Source organism: Caenorhabditis remanei, chromosome X (assembly GCF_010183535.1).
Source record: "Caenorhabditis remanei strain PX506 chromosome X, whole genome shotgun sequence".
Classification (NCBI taxonomy): Eukaryota; Metazoa; Nematoda; class Chromadorea; order Rhabditida; family Rhabditidae; genus Caenorhabditis; species Caenorhabditis remanei.
Genome location: NC_071333.1, coordinates 17775957 through 17800687, shown reverse-complemented (window position 1 = coordinate 17800687; position 24731 = coordinate 17775957). Strand labels below are relative to the sequence as shown.

The following is a 24731-nucleotide window of genomic DNA, read 5'->3' as shown; positions in this document are numbered from 1 at the left end:
ACCCTGCTTGTCATATACTGCTTCTCTCCCATCTTTTTCTCTTTTTTGGACTTTTTTTTTCGTTTTTGGACATTCTAGAGTGGAATTTGATTTGGACCACGCTAACCCACGCCAAACTGACCGTTGAACTGAGGGATGGCGTCACGAGAAGACTTTTTTAAAGTTTGAATCTCACGTATCATAGTTTATACCTGTAATAACCCCTATAACATCACAGTCACTGTTTTCGATTCTTACTTGTTTACTAGTGTTCCAGCTAACTGTCAGCCAATTATCATGTTCCAGCTTTGTGTTCTCATTCAAGGATCTTTCATTATTTATTTATCATTAAATCTCAACATTTTATATAACGCTCTCTGATATTCGAGTCATTCAAATGAAGATGATGTTAGAAGGAAAACACGATTAGATGAGAGAGAACGCTTTCGATCATTTACTAGTTTATCCCAAAATGAGGATCCCCCGGCATGTCGCCTTCCTCATGTGAGAGTTTTGAATGCGTGAATGGAACTGAAAAGTAGATTATGCAAATTTTTGAATAAGGCTTCTTGTTTTTTGTTCTAGTCTGCTGTTCTGTTTGAAACTGACGGATTTTGAACTTCCCCCTCCCCCTTCTATTCTTTTGTCTGAATATCCTTCCAGCTTACTCGGACGATAATCTAGAATCAGGTTGAATTGTGAAATCCAATGATCCTCCATGGCTCATCCGGGGATGTCCTCGTTTTTTCATCTCTCCAGTTTAGAATTTTTGATGTATTCTATGTCCCGGAACTAGAATGTCTATACTTTGCTTTATTAAAAAGGTTTAGTTCAGCCATTGTGGTGGTTTTCCTCTGTCCGCTATTGGAAACGAAAAATTGTAATAAGTTATCGCACTGAAACTTATTATACGGTTTTTGTAGTTGTTGTCAGGGAAGAACTATTGTTTCTCACATTCCGTTTTAATTCTATTGACCAAACACCTTGAATAACGAAAAAATAACGGACCAGCTGATCCGTCAGATAAAACATTTTTTTCCAAAGAAATGCTTTTAACTCATCAACTCTTGATATTGCACTTAAAAGTGTCCAGACAACGGCACAACATCTTCTTATTGTCTTTTCGTTTACGATGCGTTTTTATTCATGTCTTCTATCTCAAAGGTTGCTGCTTTTCCACCACTTTCCACCTCTGCCTGTCTGTTTACGACAATAGTGTCTTCATTTTCTCCATCTTTTTTCTTCCGCTTCTTCATCATCTCCGCTGCTCAACACAACTGCCTCAAATACTCCTCACTCATCCTATCTCATATGTATCAAGATTATCCTGCACCTCGGCCCCCGTTTCTTTTTCGTCGTCGCCCTTTTTTTCTATTTTTTGTTCGTTTGAAATAGAGAGTTATGTTTTTTTGTCATAACACCTATCAGTCATAGACGTTCTTGCTCCCTTTTATCCAGTTCCTGACCTAAGCCAGGCTAAAAACGCTTGTATAACTGAATAGAGATCTCCCGCCATTTTAGTCAACTAGTCAAAACAGGATATTCAAAAAACGTTTGACTTCCGGATGCTTTTTTCACGCCTCCTTTATTTTGTTACATTTGAGTTTCCGTTTTTGTGGGTTCTTACATCGATACCATAAATAGGCGTGTTGAGGAAAAAAGAGGGGTGAATTATTTCCACGCTATGCACCGAATTGCGATGTTTTCATTAATCTTTGAAAACTTGTGGGAACCTATATGGATAGATACTTAAAGTGACGTGTAGAAAGTTCTGAATGAAAGTTTTAGGACACTTTGATATGTATTACATGTATCCCTTTTGTCTCATCTTTTGGTTTACCCTATATCTCGAAATATGATCTCTGTAAAAGTTATCCGAACAGTTTATTGGAACAATGCGACTTCAGCTTTTTTTTTTGAAACTTTAGATCCCCAGATACTCATTTCGAAAGCCATGTCTTATCAGATACCCCTTATTCTCGTATCCGACTCAAAAAATAACGATTCGTAGATTATAAATCAACCTTTTTTCGATTGTTCGTGTTGTTTTCTACCCTTTTTTCTGTTTCTATTTCCTAGTCATCGTTATCTTTCCGGTTTATCTTTAGTGTCAGTTTTTTTGAGTGTCGTTTTCTTTTTTTGAGTTTAGAAACGAAACTTTGTGAGTTGAAAAACCTTTTTTCCGTACGATTACCTTTAATTTGTAAAAAAAAGGTTTGTCTTGATTGTTTTTTCTTCTTTTTTCTCTGTTTCTGTTTCAAATTGAATTTCACTTTGAGAAAATAAGACTTTCTGAACGGGTTGGTCTTTGTATTACTCCGTAACTGCAGAAAGTACATAGCCATCCATTCGGACTCAAATTTCTGGGGAAGGCGAGAAGATATTATTTCTCTCTGTTTCATCTCTTTTCCGGATCAAAACATTCCGTGTTAGAATAATTTCCAATTCTCAAGAGTACGCCCTTTTTCTGGAAGAAGCATTTTTGGGAAGCGTTTTTAGACGAGCGGGAATGGGGAGGATGGTGGGGCGAATATGTTATGTAACGACCGAGAAAAAGTTCGGGTGTCTTTTCTCTACCCTCTTTCCTTTTTTTAGTTTCAGGCGGGTGCGAGAACTAATTAGTTTCAAAAACATTTTTTACTAGCCCTCAAATTGCTTCCTTTTTACGATTGTGCTGACTATTCTTATTCTGACTTGACTCCCATTTTAAGTATACATATAGTGTTCGAACTTTTTTTATACGGTTCTCGTTTTTCGACCAATTACTCACCTTATCTTGTTTTCCCACATCGACTTATCCACCTGTTCCTCTTCTGTAAACAACTTATTGCTCCTTAACCACTCTTAAAAACAAAAAAACCTTATGAAAAATCTTTCCAAAATAATTAATTCCACGAATTGATGTAGTTTCAAACAACACAACGTCATAGTACTTCAGGGAAACCCCATACTTAAGAATTTCTGTTTTTATCCGGTTCATTTATTTTCAGTACACGACAATACATATTATAGTATTTTATATGCCAACGTTTTGTAATTAACGCGTTTTGTCTGTAATTTAGCGCTACTTGACGTTTCTCGTCACTGTATTCTAGCATGTCGGTGTGTTTTGGTTTCACGCAGCCTTTGATTCTCAAAATTGTTTTATTCGTTTTTTAAATGCAACAATTAAAGGATCTTCAACATCAAAATAGGTTGTAAAACTTGTTTATAAAGTTCACCCCATCCTATTTTTGGTTGTCATTTTCTTTCAATTCCTACCGTACACCGTTTCGAAAAAAAAACCTCTCAGAAAAGAAGAAAAATGTGAAAAGTTTAAGATTTCATGACTCTCCATTTTGTTTCTTTCTTCAAAGCTCAAACACATTGTGTCAAAAACAACGCTTTCAGCTCACGCTGGAATTTTCGTTTTTCTTTTCTTTTTTTATTTTCATGCTCACTTTTTTCTTCTGGAAAACATGGTTGGTGAAAAATTTCGTCTCCTCCTTTCAAACCAGACGCCACCGGTTTGTAAGAAAACGAAAAGTGAGAAGCAAAACAAACTGAAATAGAAAAGAGAATCTAGGAAGTCTTGAAAATCTTGAAAATCTTGAAAAAAAATAGAAGGAGAGATTAGGTTCCCATTTTGAAATAGAAAATAAATAGCCGGACAATATTTACCAAGCTTCATTCATCCATTCAGAAATTCTCAAATGAAAAAAAAAACAATGAGTCTGAAAGTAACGTGTAATTTTGGCTGTTCCTGACTAGTCATTTTGTTTCTCGTTGACTTTATGGGTCCCGCTGTTTCATTTGACGTCGATTCAATGCAACTTTCAATAAAATAAACATTTGCACCCAACAGTTGTCGTGTTCTGTCTCTGAATGCTCTTGACAAAAGTTCAGTTTAATTCCGGAGGCCAGATATTCTCATTCTTTTCAACAAATTTCAAATTTTCGCCAACCCCCTGTTTCCTTCAATTCCAATTGGTGTTTGACCACTTTCCATTCGAGTTTTATGGGCAACAGAAGCCTAGTTTAAGAGTTTGAGTAATGTTGGCTCACACACGAGTTGTATTATTTCCGTGAAAGGTCTCTAATGAATGTAGTTTTGTGCTTTCGCTATCTTCATGCACTAGAATTCAAAAAAAGAAGTTCTCGCCCACTGGGACACTAGACCTTATATGACAAAAGGGTGGGGACCATGAGGGCCCATGATCTGGCAGTGAGGCGTGTAATCCTTTCTTCCTTCACCACTTCAAAATACTTTGAAGTTTTCGGGAGAGGAAGCGGCAACCCAAACCGGAGGTTATACATTCTACATTCCTGCTCTTTGTGTCACATTCATTTCCAATTCTATTTTGGGTTTTTTGTTGTTCCATGGGTTTTTTGAATATAGTCTACTCAACTTTAACCTTTTTTTATTATATTGTTGATACCTCAGGTAAGCTCTTTGCCCTGTGGGTAGTGATGTTCTTGAGGGGATGGGATCAACAGAAGTGCTGCATAGCCTTCTATTTTTGTTTTCGACCTGATGAGAAGAAATTGAGATGAGCATCTGCACTTCCGTCTTTTCCCTGTTTCGGTATCTCAAAAATCTGGAAAAACCTAGAATGCCCTGCTCTTTGTTTTCTCACAGATCTCGATGGTGCTACTACTAACGGCTCAATTTTCATTCAGGGTCGGTCGCCCCGCACAATTACTTGTTTTATTCACTCTTTTTTCTCTTCTTTTTTCTTCTTCTCACTAAAATAAAAATAGTTTTCTCTCCTCCTTTGCTCGGAAGCATCTTCTGCCCCCCCCCCCGTTTCTCTTTTCCCCATCCTTTGCCACCCGCTATGAACTCGACGTGTGTTATTGTCATTTCCAGTCATTCCGTCCTCCCCGTTTTTGTTAACATTGACAATGTATTCAAACGTCATTTCAGAAAACTTGTTGCTCAATGACAAGTATCATACGAACCGAGTATGCCGCCTGTGAAGCACTGAAACAGAACACCTCGTATAATTCTGGGTAGGTTCTGGCTTATCAAAGGTCATTCGGAATTTTGAAAACGGCCGTTTTATTAATAAGAAGCTACCCAAGAGCACACTAATTGTCTTTCTTTCAGCGGATGCGCCGTGGACTTTGACAAGTCGCTATGTTGGGCAAGTGCACGTTTAGGACAGCAAATGACCAGGGATTGTCCTTTCAAATACTGCACTTCAATACCAGGATGTGAAGATATTAAAGGTAGGAAACAGGAAATAAATAAGAAAACCTGGATATGACACAAGGATTCAAAAATTTGAAACAATGATGTCATCGTTAAGGTTATCGGTTTGTCAAAAAAAATTTTGACGTCTTACGTCTTACTGTAGTTTTCACGTTTACTAAACCTATTGAGAGCTGCGTGTTATTCATATTTTATAGTTTACATGTCTTCATACCTATCTCTTGTCAAAAATAATTATATTTTATCGTTTTTAACGTCTGCTTGTGATGATTTTTGTAATGGCGCATTCAAATTTTTACTAGAAAAGGTCACGGAGTCTGTTTGGAGTTTTTAGAGTGACATATATCATTGTAACACTGAGAAAATGCTGATTCCAATTATGTATCCAATTTTTGCCCTCGAGTTCTGATATATTTTAACAGCCGAAAATTGCAAATTTGACATTTTTCAGAAAATTTGACCTTGTTTTTTTTTGTATACCAGGCTTCAAGGGCAAAAACTAAATCTATATTTGGAATCAGTGTTTTCTCAGCTTTCCAATGATATACGTGACATTCCATAACTCCAAACTAACTCCATGACCTTCCTTAGTTAATCATCTACTAGAAACCACAATTAGATTAATTCAATCTAATCTAAAATTAGAATTCTATGATTTCCAAGTTTAGTGTCACTCACATTCTTTTTTTACATTTCCAACTTTTTCAAGGTCTAAACTTTTTCAATTTCCTCTGGTTGGTCTGTGATCGTTTCTACAGAAACTCTTGAACTTTCCGTGCCATTCTCTTTTTCTTCCCACTCCTAAAGCACAGTCATTTCTCACTTTGCAACGTTTATCTCGGTCATTTATAAAAATGCATTAGAGTTCTCACTTCTCTGGGAACACACGTCAAACCACAAACACGAATGCCTTCTCGTTTCATCTTTAAGCCGATGGATTCTTAAAAATTTCGAAAAAGCGCTTTTCCTTTTCTCTGGTGATACTTTTATCTTAGTCATTCATCAAACTCGACGCAACGGCCGATGCTTCCGGCAGCTAGTGCGAAAAACAAAAAAAAAACAGAGCGCAACACTCAAAACTTTTCTTTTTTCGTCTTCTAACGCTAGTATTTTGTACAATTGTGTATGCGTGTAGAGGAATTCGAAAAAGGGGAATCGGGGAAAAAAAATATGGAAGATACGAGAAGACGCGGGATGAGAGAAGAACAAAGAAGCGCGCGAACATAATTCTTGAATATATGACTAGTAAACTATGGTAATTCCCTGAAGAAACAGACTATTGTTGCGTTACGCAAACCGCAAAAAAGAGGAAGTCTAACCGCCTAATGTGGGTAAAATAGGGATGGGAGTTAGCCAGGGACACCCATTTGTACCAAAGCTCAACATGCAAAAAATTTTCAGACAAGTACATGGTATCCCGGAATTGTAACAACATGGGAGTATGGCAAGACTCTAACTACTCCATGTGTATAAAAGTTGTGGAGGAATATGCACAATGTCTTCAAGGATTCTGCAGAGTTGTATGTCTCCTGTCACCGCTAGGAACTCCAAAAACAACTTTTTTATATTTCAGTGCCCAGAGTTTTTACGAGATTTGGTGATATCAGTGTCATTAACGTTATCTATTGTATCAGTGATACTTCTGGTGGCCGCAATTATATTGTTTTCAGTTTTTGATTCTATACAGGTAAGGTTTAATGTGACCAATGTGACCAATTTGAATATAAAAATTAAATTTTTCAGTGTCGGAGGTTATCCATTCATAAGAACCTGGCGACTGCTTTCGTGTTTCGATTTGCTGTACTAGCCATCTGGACTATAGTGCAGTCAACCAACCTGTTCCAAGACTGTACTCGGTTTCACCCTCAACCATTATGGGATTTAGTATGTTGTTGTAATTCTTGACCGCTCAATTATTTCGAAATTTCAGGAATGGATCTGCAAAGCCATTCTCTGGTTTGTGATCTACTTCCAGGTGGCATCCGTCATGTGGATGTTAATAGAAGGAGCGTTCCTATACAGTCGCTTCACTGTGTTTGCAATGCGACACAGTGACGCGCCATGGTCTCTCTACCTGGCATGCGGATGGGGTGTCCCATTTGTGGTTGTCACTGCATGGACGATAGTTCATCAGTATAAGTCGAGTCAGCTGCCGAATTCGTTTTGCTGGGTACCGTATGCTCAAGGAAATCATCTTTGGATTTTAGCAGGGACTATGGGGTCTGCATTAATTGTATGTTTTGTTTTTAAAAAATTAAAAAATTGAATTTTAACGTTTTCAGATGAATTTGATATTTCTACTGATGATTGTGGTGATATTGGTTCAAAAGTTGAGAACAGAAAATTCCGCTGAATCTAAGAAAATCTGGTAAGTGTACTCATTGACAATTTCATTATCCTTTTCTAATTGTTTTTTTTACCTTTTGCGTCTAGCACTTCCTTTTCCGTTCTTCTAATTCTTTTGCTTTCTTTCTTTCCCCGTCCAGTCAAAGCCGAATAAATCAAATTAATGAGACGTCTCATTTCGTCATTTTATTTTTAGCCTCAAAACACACATAATACCAACTTTTTATTCTTTTTTTTCAGGAGAACAATAAAAGCAACTCTCCTCTTAGTGCCACTCCTCGGAATTTCAAACATCCCACTTTTTTATGAGCCTGAGCACCCGAGCTCTGTCTACATGCTCGGCTCGGCTATCTTACAACATAGTCAGGTGAGACAACACGACCTTTGAGTTCAAATGGAACCTTTTTTTATATATTTTTATTTCAGGGAATCTTCATTGCTGTTCTCTACTGCTTCCTGAATAGTGAAATCCAAGGAGCACTCAAAAGACAACTTTCAAAAGTTCCATTCGAGTTCTTCAAGTACGTTTGAACTTTTGATCTCAATCTCAGAAATATAATTTTTTAATATTCAGATCTAGGAATCGTTTTGAAACCGAGAGAACTTATGTCCCAGAAAACCGAAATGCTACCAAAAATGGAGTTCCGATGGAGGAGCTTAATGGGACAAAGAAAATTGAAAGCGAAAACACCGAGTCTCAGGATCAGGTAACTTCCAGGAAAGGTGTTCTGATTTGACAACTCGATATATTTTTCAGGTTAACACCGACAAGCAAATCTACTCAGTGACCACCAAATCGTGAATATTTCCTCCTATCTACTTAAACTCATTTTAATAACTTCCATGTGATTTTCTTGACCTTCTCCATCATTTCCAAATCTCACGCTACCGATTCGACCTAGAACTTATTTGAAAACACAACGCCCACCAATAACTGTATCATGTCTCTTCCCGAATACCAAACAAAATCACTTCTGTCTCCCCACAGCACCTTATTTGCCAAAAGAGCGATTACGGGTCTCTACCCAACCAAATTTCCAATGGCTCCACAAAAAGCTTGGTCATTCTGATTCTTCTTCCGAAAAAAAACTATGTAAAAGTTTATTGATCTCTTCTTATGGTTTTAAAATATATTAATAACTAACAAGTACTTTATTCAATTAAAATAAATAATCATATTTTTTTATTACTACAATTAAACCTCTGATGTGATATGGCAAATCTAGAATAAGCACATAAAAGTAAAAATTATATTGAAAAAACCAAATATTCATAGAAAATTGAAAAATATATGTATGAGATTCTGTATAACAGTTACAAAGTGACTTTTTGATTGGTCATCGCAATTTTTCAAAATGTGATAGGAGTACAATCAAAAACTGAAACTTAAAGACACAAATATTGATGAGAAGTGAAAAATAAAAAATATTGTGCGGAATTGAGATGTGAAGTTAGTGCTGACCCTGGTTGTGAAGATATTCAACATTGTTACCGTCTGGGTTCATTTGGAATGGATCATGTGTCATCTGAAGCTGAATTTTTTTAAATTGGTCACAAAACTTAATTATCCAATCATTTTACCTGTGAACCTGGCATCCCATAAATATTCGGATGTTTCACATCTGGTATTTCTTCTGGATTTGGCCCAGGGAAGCATGAATAATCGAAAGAGCTCGGCGTACTTGTGAAAAGTTCATTTTTGCTCCGATCACGCTGGCGATGCTCTTTCCTTCGCCATTTAGCACGACGATTTTGGAACCAGACCTGAAAAAAACGAAATTTTCATAACTATGTACATTTCCCAGAACTATAACATAAATCAACTGGAATGATTATTGTGGTTTCGCAAGAGTTCTAATTTTTCAAAGCGTTTGCTTTTGGCTTCCCCTTCAATTGTGACAGATAGTTGCTCGTAAATTGCAACTCGAGAGTTTGAGGGGCACACATGTGGATAGCATACGGCTATATGACTACGGTAGCTGAGGCGAGGGAGTGGGATCAACAATTGTTTTATGACAGGTTGTATTTCACAAGAAACGCGGGAAAGAGGTAACTGGGAGATGAGTAATCGAATTATTCTTTTTGATTTTTTAATCAGATTATTAAATAATAAATATCCTTTGAAAAAAACTAACGACTAAGGAAATGGATTAGGACTAAAAGTTACGTTTAATCTCATCTCTAGTAAGAATTAAGGAAACAAATCTCACCGTGATAGTTCTTTTACAAAGTGACATGTACAAATCAAAGAAGCCACAATATGTGTCATGAAGTATAAAGATTGCATTTTTATATGATATAACATGAACAAAATGCTTTAAGACTCACCGTTATACGGTCTTCCGGAATGTTCAAGTAATTCGCCATGTGCTTTTTAGATTTGTGATCCGGATAGTGAGATTCTTTGAATGAGTCTTCGAGAAAGCTTGACTGTTGCTCAGTGAAGTTGGTACGGAACCGTCGCCGATTTGCACAAGATTGAGAGTTACCGCTTGTCATGACAGTAGTATTGAGACCTGGAAAAACGAAAGAATATAGTTTGTTCTGAGAGTTTTCATTTTCTATGTATTCCAGAGATTACCAGAGAAAACCGGAGAAGACCAAATTGAATTGAAAAAGCCTCCAGGTCAGTTATCAGGTTAATCCTCACCCACATTGGATTAGTGTCTAGTTCAGGTAATCTCTTATCCAAGAGAATTTTTGGAAAAGAAAAGTTGTAAGGATCAATCTCATATTGAAAAGGTTTATAATCTCTCAAAAGGATTATGAAACTATAATGTAATTGTAGAAAGAAGCATTTTCCAAAAAAAAAAATTGGCTAACCTGGATTTCCAATATTTGGAGCTGAGATCGAACGAGAACCGTTGTCGAAGTATGAAACGTCACTGGGCATCACTGGAACAAAAAAAATGTAATTAGGAGTTAAATCCTTATTAATTAGTACTTACTAGAATTGCCATAAGCAGAGAATAAATGTGGATCCTGACCAATATGATCATACGGTGTCATCGGCGGCATTTGACCCGGCTCGTGTGCAGATGGAATTGGTGAAACCGTTGAAGGACAATTAAAATCCGATAAATAACGCTGATTCGACATTTGAATGTGGTTATGAAGAGCAAAGCCGAGGTTATGGTAGTAGGAGGCGGGCATTTCGTCGACCGCATGTTGTGAATCGCCGCAGCTCCAACGACGAGCGATTTGTGAGACCAGATTGCGCGGCGGATCGAATTGTTGAAGTTCTTGTGGTGAGGGTAGCAGGAAATCAGATGAATCCGGCACCTCGATTTTTGGTAGAACAAGTGGCAGGTCTGGGAAATCGAAGATGTTGTTCAAGTTGGCGTTGGGATTCATGCTGGGATCGAATCTGTAAATATTTTTTTGTGAAAATTCGGTGAAACTTTATATTATAGCAGAATTTTAACTAAACCGAGTTTGCATTTTCATTCAGACAAAAAGTATTCAACTTTAATTTTTAAAAAACAGTATCTGCCTTAAAATTGTGTATTATTCACAAACACTTGTCGGGGAGTGTTGAAATCGCATCCAATTTGTTCAAAATGGTCTCGAAGCGGAAAACATGGTTTGCAGTTCTTTTCAGACCCACAAAGCCAAAAAACACGGAATTTGATATTTTTCAACTACGAGATCATCTCGGAAAATTCCCAATAAATTAGATGTGACTTTAACATCTCCCGGTAAGATTTCGTGGACATATAATATCAAAAGCCAAAAGATTTAAAAATGAGAACGGTATAAAATAAGAACCTCATTGACTCGGATCTGCACCACCAGCTACTTGTTCAGACGAGATGGATGCTCCTGCAGACAGAAAATAAGCGAGTTGTAAGAAGTGCAAAATAATTTGTAAAATAAAAAACTGAATAACTGATCTCTCCCAGCTCGCTTCTTTTTATCATCCAATTAATCCCCTCTATTAATCTCTTCATCTCATTGCTACTCGCCGTCGTTTCTCTGATAAAAATTCTTTGCGAATGCCATCCCCTTTTTTTTGTTTCCACCCTCACATTCGAGATTAATTGAGAGGAGATTAGTTAGTCAGATATCACAAAATGTCAGGTTTTCCAGGGTGCACTAATCCAGAGACGCTGCCGGTGGGGGTGGCTATTTTTCAGTGACCAGAGAAAGGGTTAATCTTTTCGAATAATCTTTTATGAGATGACGGGAAGTGAAACACTACAATCATTTTTTAATCAGTTCATGAATCAAAATGTTTCTTAAAGTTAGAGTAAGCTGGTATTAATCTTTTTGAGAAACCTTCACATATTGGTAGCCATTGGAAAGATAGAAAGAAGACTTTTAAAAAGAACAGAACAAAAACCGTGTGAACACGAAAACCTCGAAAACCTTCTTTCTTCTTTTGCTGTAGGTTTTGGGTTCTCATGAACTTTCTCACTTTCCTCGTCTGGTTTTTTAGAATAGGTTTTTGCCGGCGCCCTTCTTTCTTATGGCAGAGACTGCACCTTCCGACAAAGGGAAATCGCTGGGAAAATTCTGAACTATGTTATCAAATACGGTATTTGTTTTTTATTTGTTTTTGTTAGCATCACTCTACAGTTGAATGAGTTCCTTAGAGTTTGCCGCTAAGTTAAAGTTCACTGGAATTGATTTTTGGCGTCTTTTGGAAAACGCCCATGTTTAATGACTTTTCAAACCTGTGTTCATATAAAAATGAAAAAAATAGCTATTCGGAAGCTTAATTTTCCTTCTTCGAGTGATTGATTTGTTTCAGTGTCCGAGTGTTTGAATGGGTATGATATATGACCAAGCCTGGTCAGATCTGTAGAACGATGTTTCACTTTTCTAGATATCATTCTGAATTTCCGAAGTTCGATGTCCGATATTGATTGGTTTTAAAGTATTTTTACAATTTTGGGTAGGTGGCCTAGAAATTCCAGTTTCTACACCACCAACATCAAAATGCTCTAAACAAAACCTAAATAGAAAGTTTTTGAAGTTTTTTCCGGATTTATTGTTTTGACAAAAAGTGAATGTGACAACTCAGTTTCTATGCGAAAATTTTGAAGTTTTGAGCACCATATCGGCGTTTTTGGAATGCTTTATGGTTGATCTTTTTAATGACTTTTCAGATATAGTTAATGACTGTTCAAACCTGTGTATTCCCTGGTTTCTTTGTATAGAAATAAGAAAAAAACTAAACTGCCGCTATTCGGAAGCTTAATTTTTCTTCTTCGAGTGATTGATTTGTTTCAGTGGCCGGGTGTTCGAGTGGGTGTCAAATGTGTCTCAAACCAACAACTTAGTTCACATGAATTCATTTAACAGTTTTTTAATCACTCGCGATGAAAGAGAAAATTATGAGAGAGGTGACTAGGTTGCATGATGTTCAGCTTTTGATTTACAGACAAGACAAACGTGGGGAGAGCAAAAAAATAGAAAACGGTGCGGCGCTACTTTTCGTACGAAAAAGAAAAGCGGAAAATATACATAGCAACATAAAAATAAAAATGACAATAGGGGGAAAAGAAAGAATCACGTCTAGTAGAGAGAGAAACCGGAGTGTACAAGGTAACGGAGATTTACTGGTGAATTGTGGTAAGTTTTTTGAAAGATACGACAAGATTAAGTATTTTTTGGAAAAAATTAAAATAGTACAAGTATATGCATGAAGGGAAATTATTGACAAGGTTCAGATGGACTAGAAGATGCTTCAACTGAGTTGTTATCCGTATTTGGGGGTGACATGGCACATGATGGGACTATGAGTTCCTGAGAGGCAGGAACGTTTACTTCAGAGTTTGTAGTTGGGTCGGAGCTGAAATTACAGATTTGATTCCCACAAAAAGTTTTCTGGTCAGAAAACTAACACTTCATTCTCCAACAAATGATCACTATCGTTAGACTGTGGTTGTTGTCTCACAAGGTAGGATCCGTGTTCAAGGCCAGCTTGATTCAACTCGGTACCAGGTCTTGGAGCATGCCTGAGCTTTCGGAATGCGTTGCGAACAAATCCAGTTATCGATCGTCTGGTGGTGTTGAGCAGCTAAAGTTAATATTAAGTAGGTAGTAAATTTTTAATTTTTGTTACTTACCACAATATCGCGGTCGACTAGAGCCTCTTGCGAACTCCACAAATCGAGCATTTGAGGTGTGGGCACCGGGATCTCATCAAATCCCGAATGATCCTGTGAACTACTGTACAACGCCACCGAATCATGTGGAGCTTGCGAAGTACTTGCAAGATCACTTGTGGAGCACTCGCTATCAGAGTCTGATCCTATTTTCCTCTTGCACAGAGGACAAATTTTGCGGGTCTGTGTCAGCCACACGTCGATGCATTTGCAGTGGAATACTAAACTTTTTGAACTATTGAATGATTATTAATAATTTCTTACCGTGCCTACATGGCAAATGTCGAAGCTTCTCTCCAGGAGCAAAGCTTTCCAGACAAATGGCACATGTGTCTGGATCATCACCTAATCGGTATTTTTTCACTGGAATCTTTTTGAGATTTCGCTTGGAGAGACGTCGTCTGTTCAATTTCCTCCTTTCCACGCAACCACGAACGCACTGAAAGAAATAATTGTTGGTTAGGCGAAGGGGTACCCATTTTATTTCAAATGGGCCTGTTCTTCAGAAGAGGGAATTTAAATTGGGTTTTTCCTAAACTAGATTCCTTTTTTTCCTTTTTTTCAATTCCCAACACTCAATTTGTTGAAACAGATTGAGCGCCCCAAAAGTAAATGATGTGAATTGGTGCTCACAGCTAGCTCTTATATCAATCAATTACAAAAAAGATTGAAACCATCAAAATACTATTTCATAAACATCTCAAAGTTCAATTCTGTCATGTGCTGTTTCATGATTTTCATTCATCTTCTTCAATCTGGCTCATCTTCAGGATTTGATCCATTGAGTCTTGATTCTTATGACGTCAGTCCCCCCTTTCTCTAGCTGGCCCGTCACAAAACGCAGAGCCCCATCTATTCAATTGAAACTCACCAGTGTAATAAGGAAAAGGGCGAAGCAGAAGACAATGACAACAAGGAATGGAATCAAGTAGCGGAACAATTCGTAGTAGCCTGGATCGATGCGGACTCGCAGGCGATACCTAAATGGAATAGTTAAAAAAGGGTCAGAAGATGATGATAGTGACAACAACTCACCCGGCTGTATCCGAATACTTTTTAACGATCTCTTCTTTACACGCGTGTGAAATCATGACGACCGGAATGTAGACTTTGTCGCGAAGTTCAGTACCCTCCATTGTGATTGGATCCTGTCCAGGATAATTGTAGAATATCACTAGTCGGAATGGATATGTTGAGTTTTGAACCATATATGCTTGATGCGAAAACTTGCATGGATGCGCATAATCACTTCGGGAGACGAATGCAAAAAGGTTATGGCATCGGGTGGTTTGGTTGGATGCTATCTGAAAAACGTTCGGTTTCATTTTCTTTGTTATTTTTTTTCTTTGAAAAGAAATGTAGTCGTTTCTGACTATAGAGAGGGATACAACTACAATAAATTGTGGATTTGAATACATAATCGAATCGAATAGACAGAAAACACTATGAACAGAACTTTGATTATTGTATTGACCCTTCTGCCTCAACGGTTCTGCGAACAGATGTAAAAAATGTCTCAATAACTTTTCTGGACGCTATGAAAACCAGGAACCGGTTGTCTAATCAAGAATTGAACTACGGGTGCGTTGACCATTTCCGGTTTTTTTAATACATTGGAAAATTTCATATCATCGGGTTAAATATGACTTGAACTAAACTGTTAATACCAAAGGTTACGGTATTTTATTGGAAAATTCGAGGGAAGGGAAGGGTAGGGATTGATGTCCTAAATAGTACGAACTATGTAATTCGTGTTGTTTGGATCACGTGCTGTCCAGCGAAAAAAAAATTTGGAAAATATTCAAAACAAGGCACGTATTCTTTCGAATGACTGGTTGAATAGAAAAACGTTCGTAAACAGTGAAATTCTTTTGGTATGCCGAATTGCTGGTTTGGTTAAAACAAGAAAAAAAAAGAATAATTTGATATTGCGTGGCTCGCTCTTCTGATTTTGCCTCTGCCAGCAAAGAACATTTCATTGGGACTAATGGAAACCGAGGGCGTTTCGGGATTACTCGACGTTCTTGAAGGCCTTGTTTTTTAAATTCTTTTTTCCGTTCGTTGCACGGTTTTATACGAAAAAGGATTACTTCCCACGTTATGAGTGGTTTTCAAAGACATAACTCACCCGAACTGGTCCACATGCATCGGCTGGTTCGACACTAACTCCACAACCCAGATTTGTCTCGGTGATGATGAATTCGCCAACGTCTAACCCGAAATTTCCACCCGTCGCAGCACATTTGTGCACCAATTCTTCTTCACCGAATGACGTCGTTCGCATCTGAAAAAATGTAATTATTTCATAAGAAAATGTTCACAAAGCGTTCTTACCACGTCCACCACGTATTGTGCATTGGTTTGATATACTCCGAATAAGACCAGTAAACTGACACTTTGAAAAACATTCCTTCCCTTTTTTGACATACCAACTGCAACGAGAAATAGTTTGTGATAATATTGGTAATGCTTATCAGTACTAATTATCAACGAAAAGAGAAAAAGGAAAAAAAAGAAAGCGGCGAGAAACGAGACACCACAAAAATCAATAACCGCGGGGTGCGCTATATGTGCGGGCAGAGATAAACACACAATAACAAACGAATTGTAAGAAACTGAACGTTATGGTAGTCTCGCCTAGATAACTAAGGTGGGAGAACAGAACACCAGTGCGATGTCGGGGTCAGCTGATGCGAAATGCAAGTGCGCTCGGTTGCCAATGTGTTTTGCGAACCACATGACGTAGTGGACGAATGTTTTGGCCGCCTTGCGCGCACGCGTTGTATTGATGTACCCGTTGAAACAGGAAGGACAACGTTGTTATTTCTTTATTTCTGACGAGAATTTCGACGAGAGCGGAAATGAGAGAAGAAATGAAAGTCATAAACTTAAAACGAAAAAAGAGCGAAGAAATTGGCCAAAAATAGAATAAGAATGTTCTTTTGAACAAAAAACTTGTTCGGGAAAACCCAAACGGTATAAAGTAAGTTTTGTTTTGGTTTAGTAGTAGTAATTCGATTTGTGATCGTGATTGTGAAAATCTAGTTAGCACTGATAATAGTGAAGTTGAATTTTACCCTTGTGTCAACACTGCAATCAGTCTCAAAGAATTTTTCAATTTCAAGTTTCACGCTCTACGTTTTTTCTTCAAAATATAGTTTGTGAATGTTAGTGTTTTTGTGTTTTTGTTAGAGCATAGTGATAAGAATATTTGTATTAGTACAGTGACTAAAAATAAAAAAAAATACAACGACAATAGCAAGAGAAACTGAAAACAGAATGAAATCTAATTTTTTGACGCAACAAGTTAGTCACAAGTGCCTCTCAGTGACTTCACTAATCTCCTTTAACTGGAATGCCCTTTTTTCCTTTTTTAAGCCGAGTGCGCAGTTCAACAAGAACAAAATAACTAAAAAAATGAGTCATTAGTATTATCAGAGAGTGGGAACACCTGCAAACCTCCTTGATAGTGAAATTAGCTTTTTTTTTTCTTACTTTACTTATTATATGAAAACAAAACGAATCAAGTAAAAAAAATAGAATAACATAACCGGGAAAGAGGAAATATCATTTCTAGGAACGATAACTACAATGTGACGGGAACTTGTTTTTCAGACAAATTCAGTTTGTCGGCCCACTGGAGAGTTAGTCATGGAAGGTAAATGTGTGGGATTGTCATTTTTGAATGTTATTGCATCGATGCTCTTGCTGTGCAAATAATTTTGATTATGTCTGAGTAGAAACGCCACTTTGAAGAAGTATTATGAGTGGTGTGGAATGAGGAATAATGAAACACTCATGTTTGTATATTTCGATTTCGTAACACTGAGAACATAAGTATTCAGAGAATTTCAAAGACTGACATTGAGATAACAAGAAAAAAATTGTATAGTCTATATTTATTAACCCAAAAAATAAAATAGTACATTGCTCCATATAGCAGGCAAATATTAGAAATCGCAAGCCGACATGCTGGTCATAGGATCAAATAAGTCAATCTGGTCGAGTCCAAAAAACGAAAACTTATTACGAAGGTTTCTCACGGAGAAGTCAATCTGGAAAAAGAGGAAATTGAAGTGAAATCAGTTTAAAGGGCAAGCTGCCTTATATTACTCACGGTTCCATTGACGGACAGGAAAACTCGTTTGCATTGCCATTCTTGAGAAAATCGGTCAACCGAAGTGACGTTGTACAATCTGAAGTTTCACTTTTTTATTTGAATGGGGGAACTGTAAACTTTTGAGATTTTATCTGCAGAACATCAAGATTCAACAGATAAACCTTTAAACTAAACATTCAAATGGGAATGTAAAATATACCTGTTTCAAGATTAAAAGAAACTCACACTAATTTCTCATTCGATTCTTCTGGTCTCAAAGCAACCTCAAAATCCGTGCCAATAGACTCCGAAAAATAACAAAACTGTAAGCCATATGTTCGTGGTATCAAAAGTTTTCCTAGAGACAGCGTTGCGTCTCCAGGACCTTGAACATAGCCGAAATCTCCTTCTGCAACAATTAAATCAGCGAAAAAAAAATTGAAGGGACTAACCCAGTGGCTTCGAAATTCCAGTTGGTCTTGGTCCAACCGCCTCATCTGTCACTTCCCATTTTTTGCTCAATTTTTTCAAACAGTCACCGGAATCAAAGTCACACTTCATAGAGTTGCAAACTGATTTTGTGACATTTCTCAGTTTAGGAATATGGGGAACTAAAAAAAAGATATTCTCCGTTAAGAATAGCAAAAACTAACTCATTTCGCATTGGTAAATAGCCGTTGTGTTATACGAGATATCATCAATGGCGGCTGCTCCACCTTGCACACCGAATGCGTCAAGAGTGAACCCATACGCTTCTATAACTATCTGTAAACCACAAAACATTATTCACATTTATTTTTTAACTAAACCTCAAACATGGTGAGAATACTCCCAGGGATAACTACTACCGCCGATTTCCCAGGTTTTCGTTTCACACTCTCACTGCACCATGAATAACGACGTCTCATGGAAGGTGGTCTGAAAAAAAGTTTCAGTATGAGATCTTATTTCATAATAACATGCTTACCGTGTACAAACTCTAATTTTGACACCTGGAGAGGTCCAATGTCGGAAGCGAACAATTCCATCTCCTTGCTGACATTGTATCGGGTCACTAACCAACATTGCAGAATACATTTCTGGCAGTTTCTTCTGCACACCGACAAGTAGGAAAAATCCATCTGAATTTTTGTTATTATGAAAGAATACTGTCAGAACTAGTTACCCGGTTTATCACTAGTCATGAACACACTCTCTCCGGCATGTCCCCATGCTCCACGCATTCTGATGAAATCCAACTCATCCCCCGTACCGTAACACCCATTTTTCTCATTGTGCCATCTGAAATTTTCACACATTTTTTAAAGGGATAACTAACTACCACTATAATTATTACCTGCATGCTCTAGTAAAAAACGAATCAAAATCATGGCACTCCAAGTCACAGGTACATTGAATTACTACATTCCCAAGTGGGGAGCCTTCTTTGAACATAGGAAAGATAATATCTACATCTGTATGACCTCCGAGCATTTCTGAAATCATATTTTTATTAAGTAGAACTCAGAGACTCTCACTTCTAAGCCTTGGGATTTCATTGCTGAAATATGCAGCGTCTATCAATTGGCTGGTCGGGCACTGACCTGAAACAATATTCAATTACCTAGTTATCCATTGAAGAGTAACTTACTAAAAACCGAATAACTTTTCGAAAATAACACAAGTATAAAGAAGATCATTAGAACTGTAAGACGAATAATGGAAAAGAAGGATGAAAGGAAAACGCTTAGAGATCTTTTCTTCTTTTTTTCCGGAAGAAAAAAAGCAAACATAAAAACTTGAAACTGTCTATGGCATGAACGTAGGAAGAAAGGGAATAGTACTTCAATTCACTTATAAAAACTTTATTTCGTCATGTTGTTATTTGAATCATCAGCATGTAGTAAGAAGAACAAAAAATAGTTGTTTAATTCTCAGAAATGAAAGGTGACACTTTATTTAAAACATATTATAGTGGAGCTTTGTATCTTTTGTCTAAATCAATATTCTGTGACTTGGCGAGTAAATTCAAAACGGAATGCTCCAGCCTCCTTGGGTCATACACACATCCTGCCAATTGCTCGATTCTTGCCTCCAGATCTTGCATCCGTCGTTTCCAGCGATGATTCTGAAAATAAACAATTATTGGCGCTGACGAAACAAAAAAGCTTGTTTACCTGTTGAAGAACTTCCTCATATTGTTTGGTTTGGATGCTAAAATTCTTTTTCACTTTCGTATAGGTTCTTGTTATTTCATTTTCATTGCTGTGCAGTTTTTGTATAATTTCGCGAAGCTGAAGTCATAAAGTCATTATGTTTGAAAATTAGTTATAGGTAATTATCACATTTCTTATCTCAGCCTCTTGTCTTTGGTTCTCATCTCTCATGTGCTCAATCTGTTGCTTGGCTATTCTCAGCATTCCATTAATTTTTATATTCTCATCACCAATATGATCACGTTGCTCATTGAGTTGGACACACTGAAAATATTTTAACAACTTATATAATCGTTTAATTAATATTGTTAGGTACCGTAGCTTTAAGCGCCCAAATTTCAGCTTCGAGTAGTTCGGCGTCTTCTCTGTGATTTTCTTTCAGTTTTTGCGTGTTCTGCTCTTTTTCTTCTCTTAGTTGCGACAGTTCTTCATGTTTTTTGAGTATTTCGAGTTTCAATTCTTTGATGGTTTTCCTCAACTGCAATATATTATTATATAGATGTGAACATACAGTACCAATCAAAAGGTTATCAACTTTGGATGTTTTCATTAGAAAATGACCAACTTTTACAGTGTATTTCGGTCTCACAAGCTTGTCCGATAAACTCAATTTTGTATGAGCTGAACAGAGCAAAAATAAAACATCAGTTTTTTAGGTGACCATTTTTTGGTAGAGACACTACATTGAAAGGAACAGATTGTCAAAGTAAAAAACTCCAGAACTTCGCTGATTTGCCCTAAAATTAGTCGGTTTCTGGAAGAATTGGCTTTGATTACCTGTAACTTGTAAAAGAATGTTCATACAAAAATGGATAACCTTTTGAGCGGTACTGTAGCTAAAAATCTTACATTCTCAATTTCCAGAAGATGAGTTTCAGCCTGATTAGACAACTGTTTTTCGGTTACATGGAAGGAGCCAATCATGTCTCTATGCTTACGTTCAGCTTCTTCTTTTATAGCTTTTATCTATAATACCAAAAATATAAAAAGTGAAAGGTTGAGACCCACTTCATTCTGTTTCTCCTCCAGCTGTCGGAAAGACTTTCTTATTTGATCTTCAATCATCGTCTCGTATTTTCTCTTCTGATGAGTACTCTCGTCCTCGTACAACCCCTTCAAGTTTGATATCGTCTTCTGTTTGATGGTCTCCGATTCGTTGAAGTCTCTCTCAAATGTCTGAAACACACACACACACAGACAGTTGTCAGTGTTCCCCCCTGTCTCACTTTTACTCTCTCCTTATAGTTTCTCATAGTTTCATCGAATTCCGTCTTGATTTGTTGTAGTTCATTTTTGGTTCTTGTTGTGAAAAGATCGAGAAATTTCTCAGTTGTCTCTTTGATTAAATTTCTTTCCGCATTAATATCTCTCAGCAGTGATTTCTGAACGAGTACATTATCAATATTGGATCATTGATTCGTACGAAAAATACCAAGTTGATTACACCATTGAAATTGCACAGTATTATATCACCATCATCCTCCGGGACTTTTTCAGCAAGCTTTAGAATTCCAACACTCCCATTCTCATAACCAACCAACAGTTCGTCATCAGACGCTCGGATCTACAGGAAAAATATTTCGAATATTTTGAATGTCTCACGTTATTTATTTAATTTCTTACTGTTGTTATCCGTATTCTCTTTATTTTACTCTTCACCACATACGGTTCATCCAACGCATTGGCCGGAGAACACAAAAGTTCTCCACAGTCTGCAGTAAGAAAGACGTAATTGTTATTGCCTGAAATTTCTAATTTTTTAGTCCTTTGTCATTTTATTGTTTTTAAATTCTTTTCAGACAGAAAAATAAGAAAAATAAAAAAAATAACCTTCAATCAATTCGGAAGTGATAGAAAACCCGATGTCTGAAGCGTGCATGTTGACATTGGACAGATCCTGCAAGTTATAAAAGTGTGTCTGTTTCAAAAATCATTTGTGCAACTTTCTACTCTACCTTTCCATGTTTTATTCGTGAAACTATAAATTTCTGGTTGAGAAGTAGGAGTGTCGCATTTGAATATCCCATGGATTGGAAAAAGTGTAGTTTGTAGTCAGTGCTCCAGAGAATTTTCCGACTCGACAGATCCACGCAAAATACATTATCACTCTTTGTCAGAAACATCAAAAACTTGTTATCTCTCGAAAATAGCATTTGTTTGGTGTCCTCAAAAAGTACTCATTTCATCTAGACAGTATAACCTTCAGTTTCAAAACCTTTCGACCTGTTATTTGTTCTGTCATTAAAATAGATCGGTCTTCAGTGCGAAAAACAATGAATCCGGTCTCATATAATATTGCCAAAGTTGACATGTCATATGAATCGACAGCGGCCCGCAAAAAGAGAAAAACGATTGATCGAACTGTGATGATTTATTGATTGTGTCACATACCATTATCAATTCCTTCTCAAAAATCGACTCGGCTGCCTTGAGACCGTCTAACATGACAGTATAACTTTCGACATGTCTTTTAGTAACCACCACTAATTTGTGAGAGGTGGAGAGGACGGTGAAAAAGAATGCATCTGGGACTCGACTGGAACATAGTACACGGCTGAAAATATTTTTTCTTATATATACATTCAGAAGAGAGACATGTGAGCAAGATTAATGTGCATTCATGCAAGAACTGGTCGCGACTACTCACTTGGTAAACTTGGAAAAAACTGCGAAGAGCCCTGTGTCATCCAAAGTAACTATTGTCGATTCAGTTGCTCTCACTCCGATAATCTTGTTACAGTGTCTTACTGTAACTACGTCACCGTTGAATGAATTCAACTTTGACAAAAATTGTATCGAGATCGTTTGCAGGGCGTTGCCACTATCATAAAGCAAATTCTCATCGGCGAAGTCGAAAGATAGAGAGTGATAACCTTTCAGTACAAAATCCGATACCTGAAAAAGGTTTAATTGTGTATTAACGATCTGCCGAGTTAGCTCACAATAAATGCTCTACACGAGCTCCATACTGGTCCAATTTCTGCAGTTGAATCGAATATCAAAATAATTCCGGAACCTGTTTGACAAGCAAGTCGGCGTGTCGTACTGCGAATGGATATTATCTCGAGGTTCACCGAATTGTTGAGTATACTGTAATTGTGTCAATAATTGTGACATTAAAAAAAACATAAGCCAAAAAACAACTCACTCCTCAGATAACTTTCTGATGTCCACCACATCCAGCGGAATAGTTTCTCGATAAATGTGCAGGAATCCCGTTTTATTACCGAACATAATATTAACATCATTCGCCCAGTCATGACAAATCACACCAGGTAGCAGTATCGTGGAAAAATTTTCAATATGACCACCACTCGCCCTCAATAAATAAGCAGTCCCTCCACCAAGTGCACATAAGACCCCTTCATCTGCCGGGCAGAAAGTTATTTGCCAATTTTTTGGCACTTTTTCTGCAATAATGTTTCCGGTACAGTTATTGATACCGTCCTTCACATCGAAAGTTTGCAAGTGAACTCGTTCTTCCAATACTGATAAACAGGCGATTATCTGAAATAAAATGTGATTGTTAGATAGTGTTAAAGAGTACGGTGGATTCAGAAATAGGCTGTTTTCAATTCACGTTGTTTTCATGTGAACTGTTTTTCTGATTTCAATTTCAACATTTTATCACTTTCTGTCATCATACCTCTGCAGCCTGAGATATACACATTTCAGTGGAAAGGTATTGCGTCCCATAGACTGCCTTCTCTTCTCCAATGGCTAATTCTAAAGAGAACACCATCACTTTTGCAACATTTTCTTCTTCAACAGCCACAGCAAAAATAGAGAAATCATTTGACACCGATATTGCAGTGACCCTCCCAACGAGGTTCATGGAAATTAGTTTGGGTTGCTCTTCAGCTAGATTCACATGCTTGACGTCTCCGTTCTCCAAGATTAGTATAGTTTTACCAGATGCAAAGGCGGCACGCGCATATCCAGAGATAGATGAAATCTCATTTGGCACGAGCGAATTGGTCATACTGTTTAGAGTCGATGAACACTTCTGGAGTTTTTTGAGCGGTTTGCTATAAAAAAGATAAAGTTCAAAATAATAGTCAGAGCTGGTCTTCTAACTTTGAACCAAGTTGGGTCGAAAACTCTCAGCTTCGCGGCTAGCTCCGTTTTCAAAAAGTCTTTCACCTCGTCCTTATCACTATCCTCACTATTTTCCCTGGGCTGTATAGCTGATACCTGTCAATGATAAAAATTAAACGACCAAGTATATGAGGATTGCATCACTTTTTTATTGCGATTCGTATCTTTCTTGATTTGTATCGTTGATGATTTGCTGTTTGCTGTACTTGCCGACACCTTCTTCGCAGCACTTACGAAACTAGACTCCGATCGGGATGCGGTAATGTTACTCATAGTTGTTCATGATTTGAAATAGAACGACGTGGTAGCTGGGGGAGGGGGGGGGGCAATATTGAAAAGGCGTCGGAAAAAAACGAAAAGAGGGAAAGTCGGGAACCACGGAGTTTGAAAGTTTGAAAATATTAGTTTTCAAATTTTCCAGTCGGTTGAATTGTATTTCCGCTCGGATTTCTTTTTTCTAAATGTTTTCTCTCAGGGACTTTGCAACGGTAAATAGCAAAACACATGTTTTTGGTTTTTGACTTCAAAGACATACATTTTTCAAAAACTTTATTGGTTGAATAACATCCTCGGAATACATGGAAAAGAAAATAAATGGGACAAGAATAACTCGAAGCAGGATTATATAAAATCAGCGAAGCAAAACTAACAGAGTAACATTTTGTGGAAATCTACGCGATGAACATTATTCCATTTCACACCCAACG

The 24731-nt window shown here is 37.3% G+C and overlaps 5 protein-coding genes across 5 annotated transcripts; 1 reads left to right on the top strand and 4 right to left on the bottom strand.

The window, feature by feature from the left end:
- Window positions 1-4900: 4900 nt before the first annotated feature.
- Window positions 4901-8321, top strand: GCK72_025596 (uncharacterized protein; the record flags this gene model as incomplete). Its single annotated transcript, XM_003106139.2, has 11 exons — window positions 4901-4971; window positions 5069-5190; window positions 6575-6693; window positions 6747-6860; window positions 6917-7057; window positions 7104-7406; window positions 7456-7541; window positions 7760-7886; window positions 7946-8040; window positions 8094-8226; window positions 8277-8321. The coding sequence occupies 11 exons, from the start codon at window positions 4901-4903 to the stop codon at window positions 8319-8321; spliced, it is 1356 nt and encodes a 451-aa protein (XP_003106187.2).
- A 649-nt stretch (window positions 8322-8970) lies between these two features.
- Window positions 8971-10873, bottom strand: GCK72_025595 (uncharacterized protein; the record flags this gene model as incomplete). The annotated part of the gene is made up of 5 exons (XM_003106270.2): window positions 8971-9051; window positions 9101-9283; window positions 9848-10035; window positions 10343-10414; window positions 10468-10873. The coding sequence occupies 5 exons, from the start codon at window positions 10871-10873 to the stop codon at window positions 8971-8973; spliced, it is 930 nt and encodes a 309-aa protein (XP_003106318.2).
- Window positions 10874-13177: 2304 nt separating this feature from the next.
- On the bottom strand, window positions 13178-16059 carry GCK72_025594 (uncharacterized protein; the record flags this gene model as incomplete). The annotated part of the gene is made up of 8 exons (XM_003106167.2): window positions 13178-13316; window positions 13369-13544; window positions 13594-13853; window positions 13897-14071; window positions 14504-14612; window positions 14668-14936; window positions 15761-15916; window positions 15967-16059. 8 exons carry the CDS (start codon window positions 16057-16059, stop codon window positions 13178-13180), a joined length of 1377 nt encoding a protein of 458 aa, XP_003106215.2.
- Window positions 16060-17582: 1523 nt separating this feature from the next.
- On the bottom strand, window positions 17583-19410 carry GCK72_025593 (uncharacterized protein; the record flags this gene model as incomplete). The annotated part of the gene is made up of 11 exons (XM_003106200.2): window positions 17583-17687; window positions 17750-17828; window positions 17978-18140; window positions 18184-18342; window positions 18385-18496; window positions 18541-18649; window positions 18699-18852; window positions 18897-19012; window positions 19068-19206; window positions 19249-19314; window positions 19362-19410. 11 exons carry the CDS (start codon window positions 19408-19410, stop codon window positions 17583-17585), a joined length of 1251 nt encoding a protein of 416 aa, XP_003106248.2.
- A 269-nt stretch (window positions 19411-19679) lies between these two features.
- On the bottom strand, window positions 19680-23908 carry GCK72_025592 (uncharacterized protein; the record flags this gene model as incomplete). The annotated part of the gene is made up of 15 exons (XM_053736405.1): window positions 19680-19838; window positions 19888-20004; window positions 20056-20190; window positions 20243-20404; window positions 20776-20892; window positions 20935-21102; window positions 21153-21308; window positions 21359-21490; window positions 21550-21668; window positions 21757-21823; window positions 22318-22480; window positions 22574-22821; window positions 22869-23016; window positions 23075-23433; window positions 23573-23908. 15 exons carry the CDS (start codon window positions 23906-23908, stop codon window positions 19680-19682), a joined length of 2586 nt encoding a protein of 861 aa, XP_053579971.1.
- Between the last annotated feature and the right edge of the window lie 823 nt (window positions 23909-24731).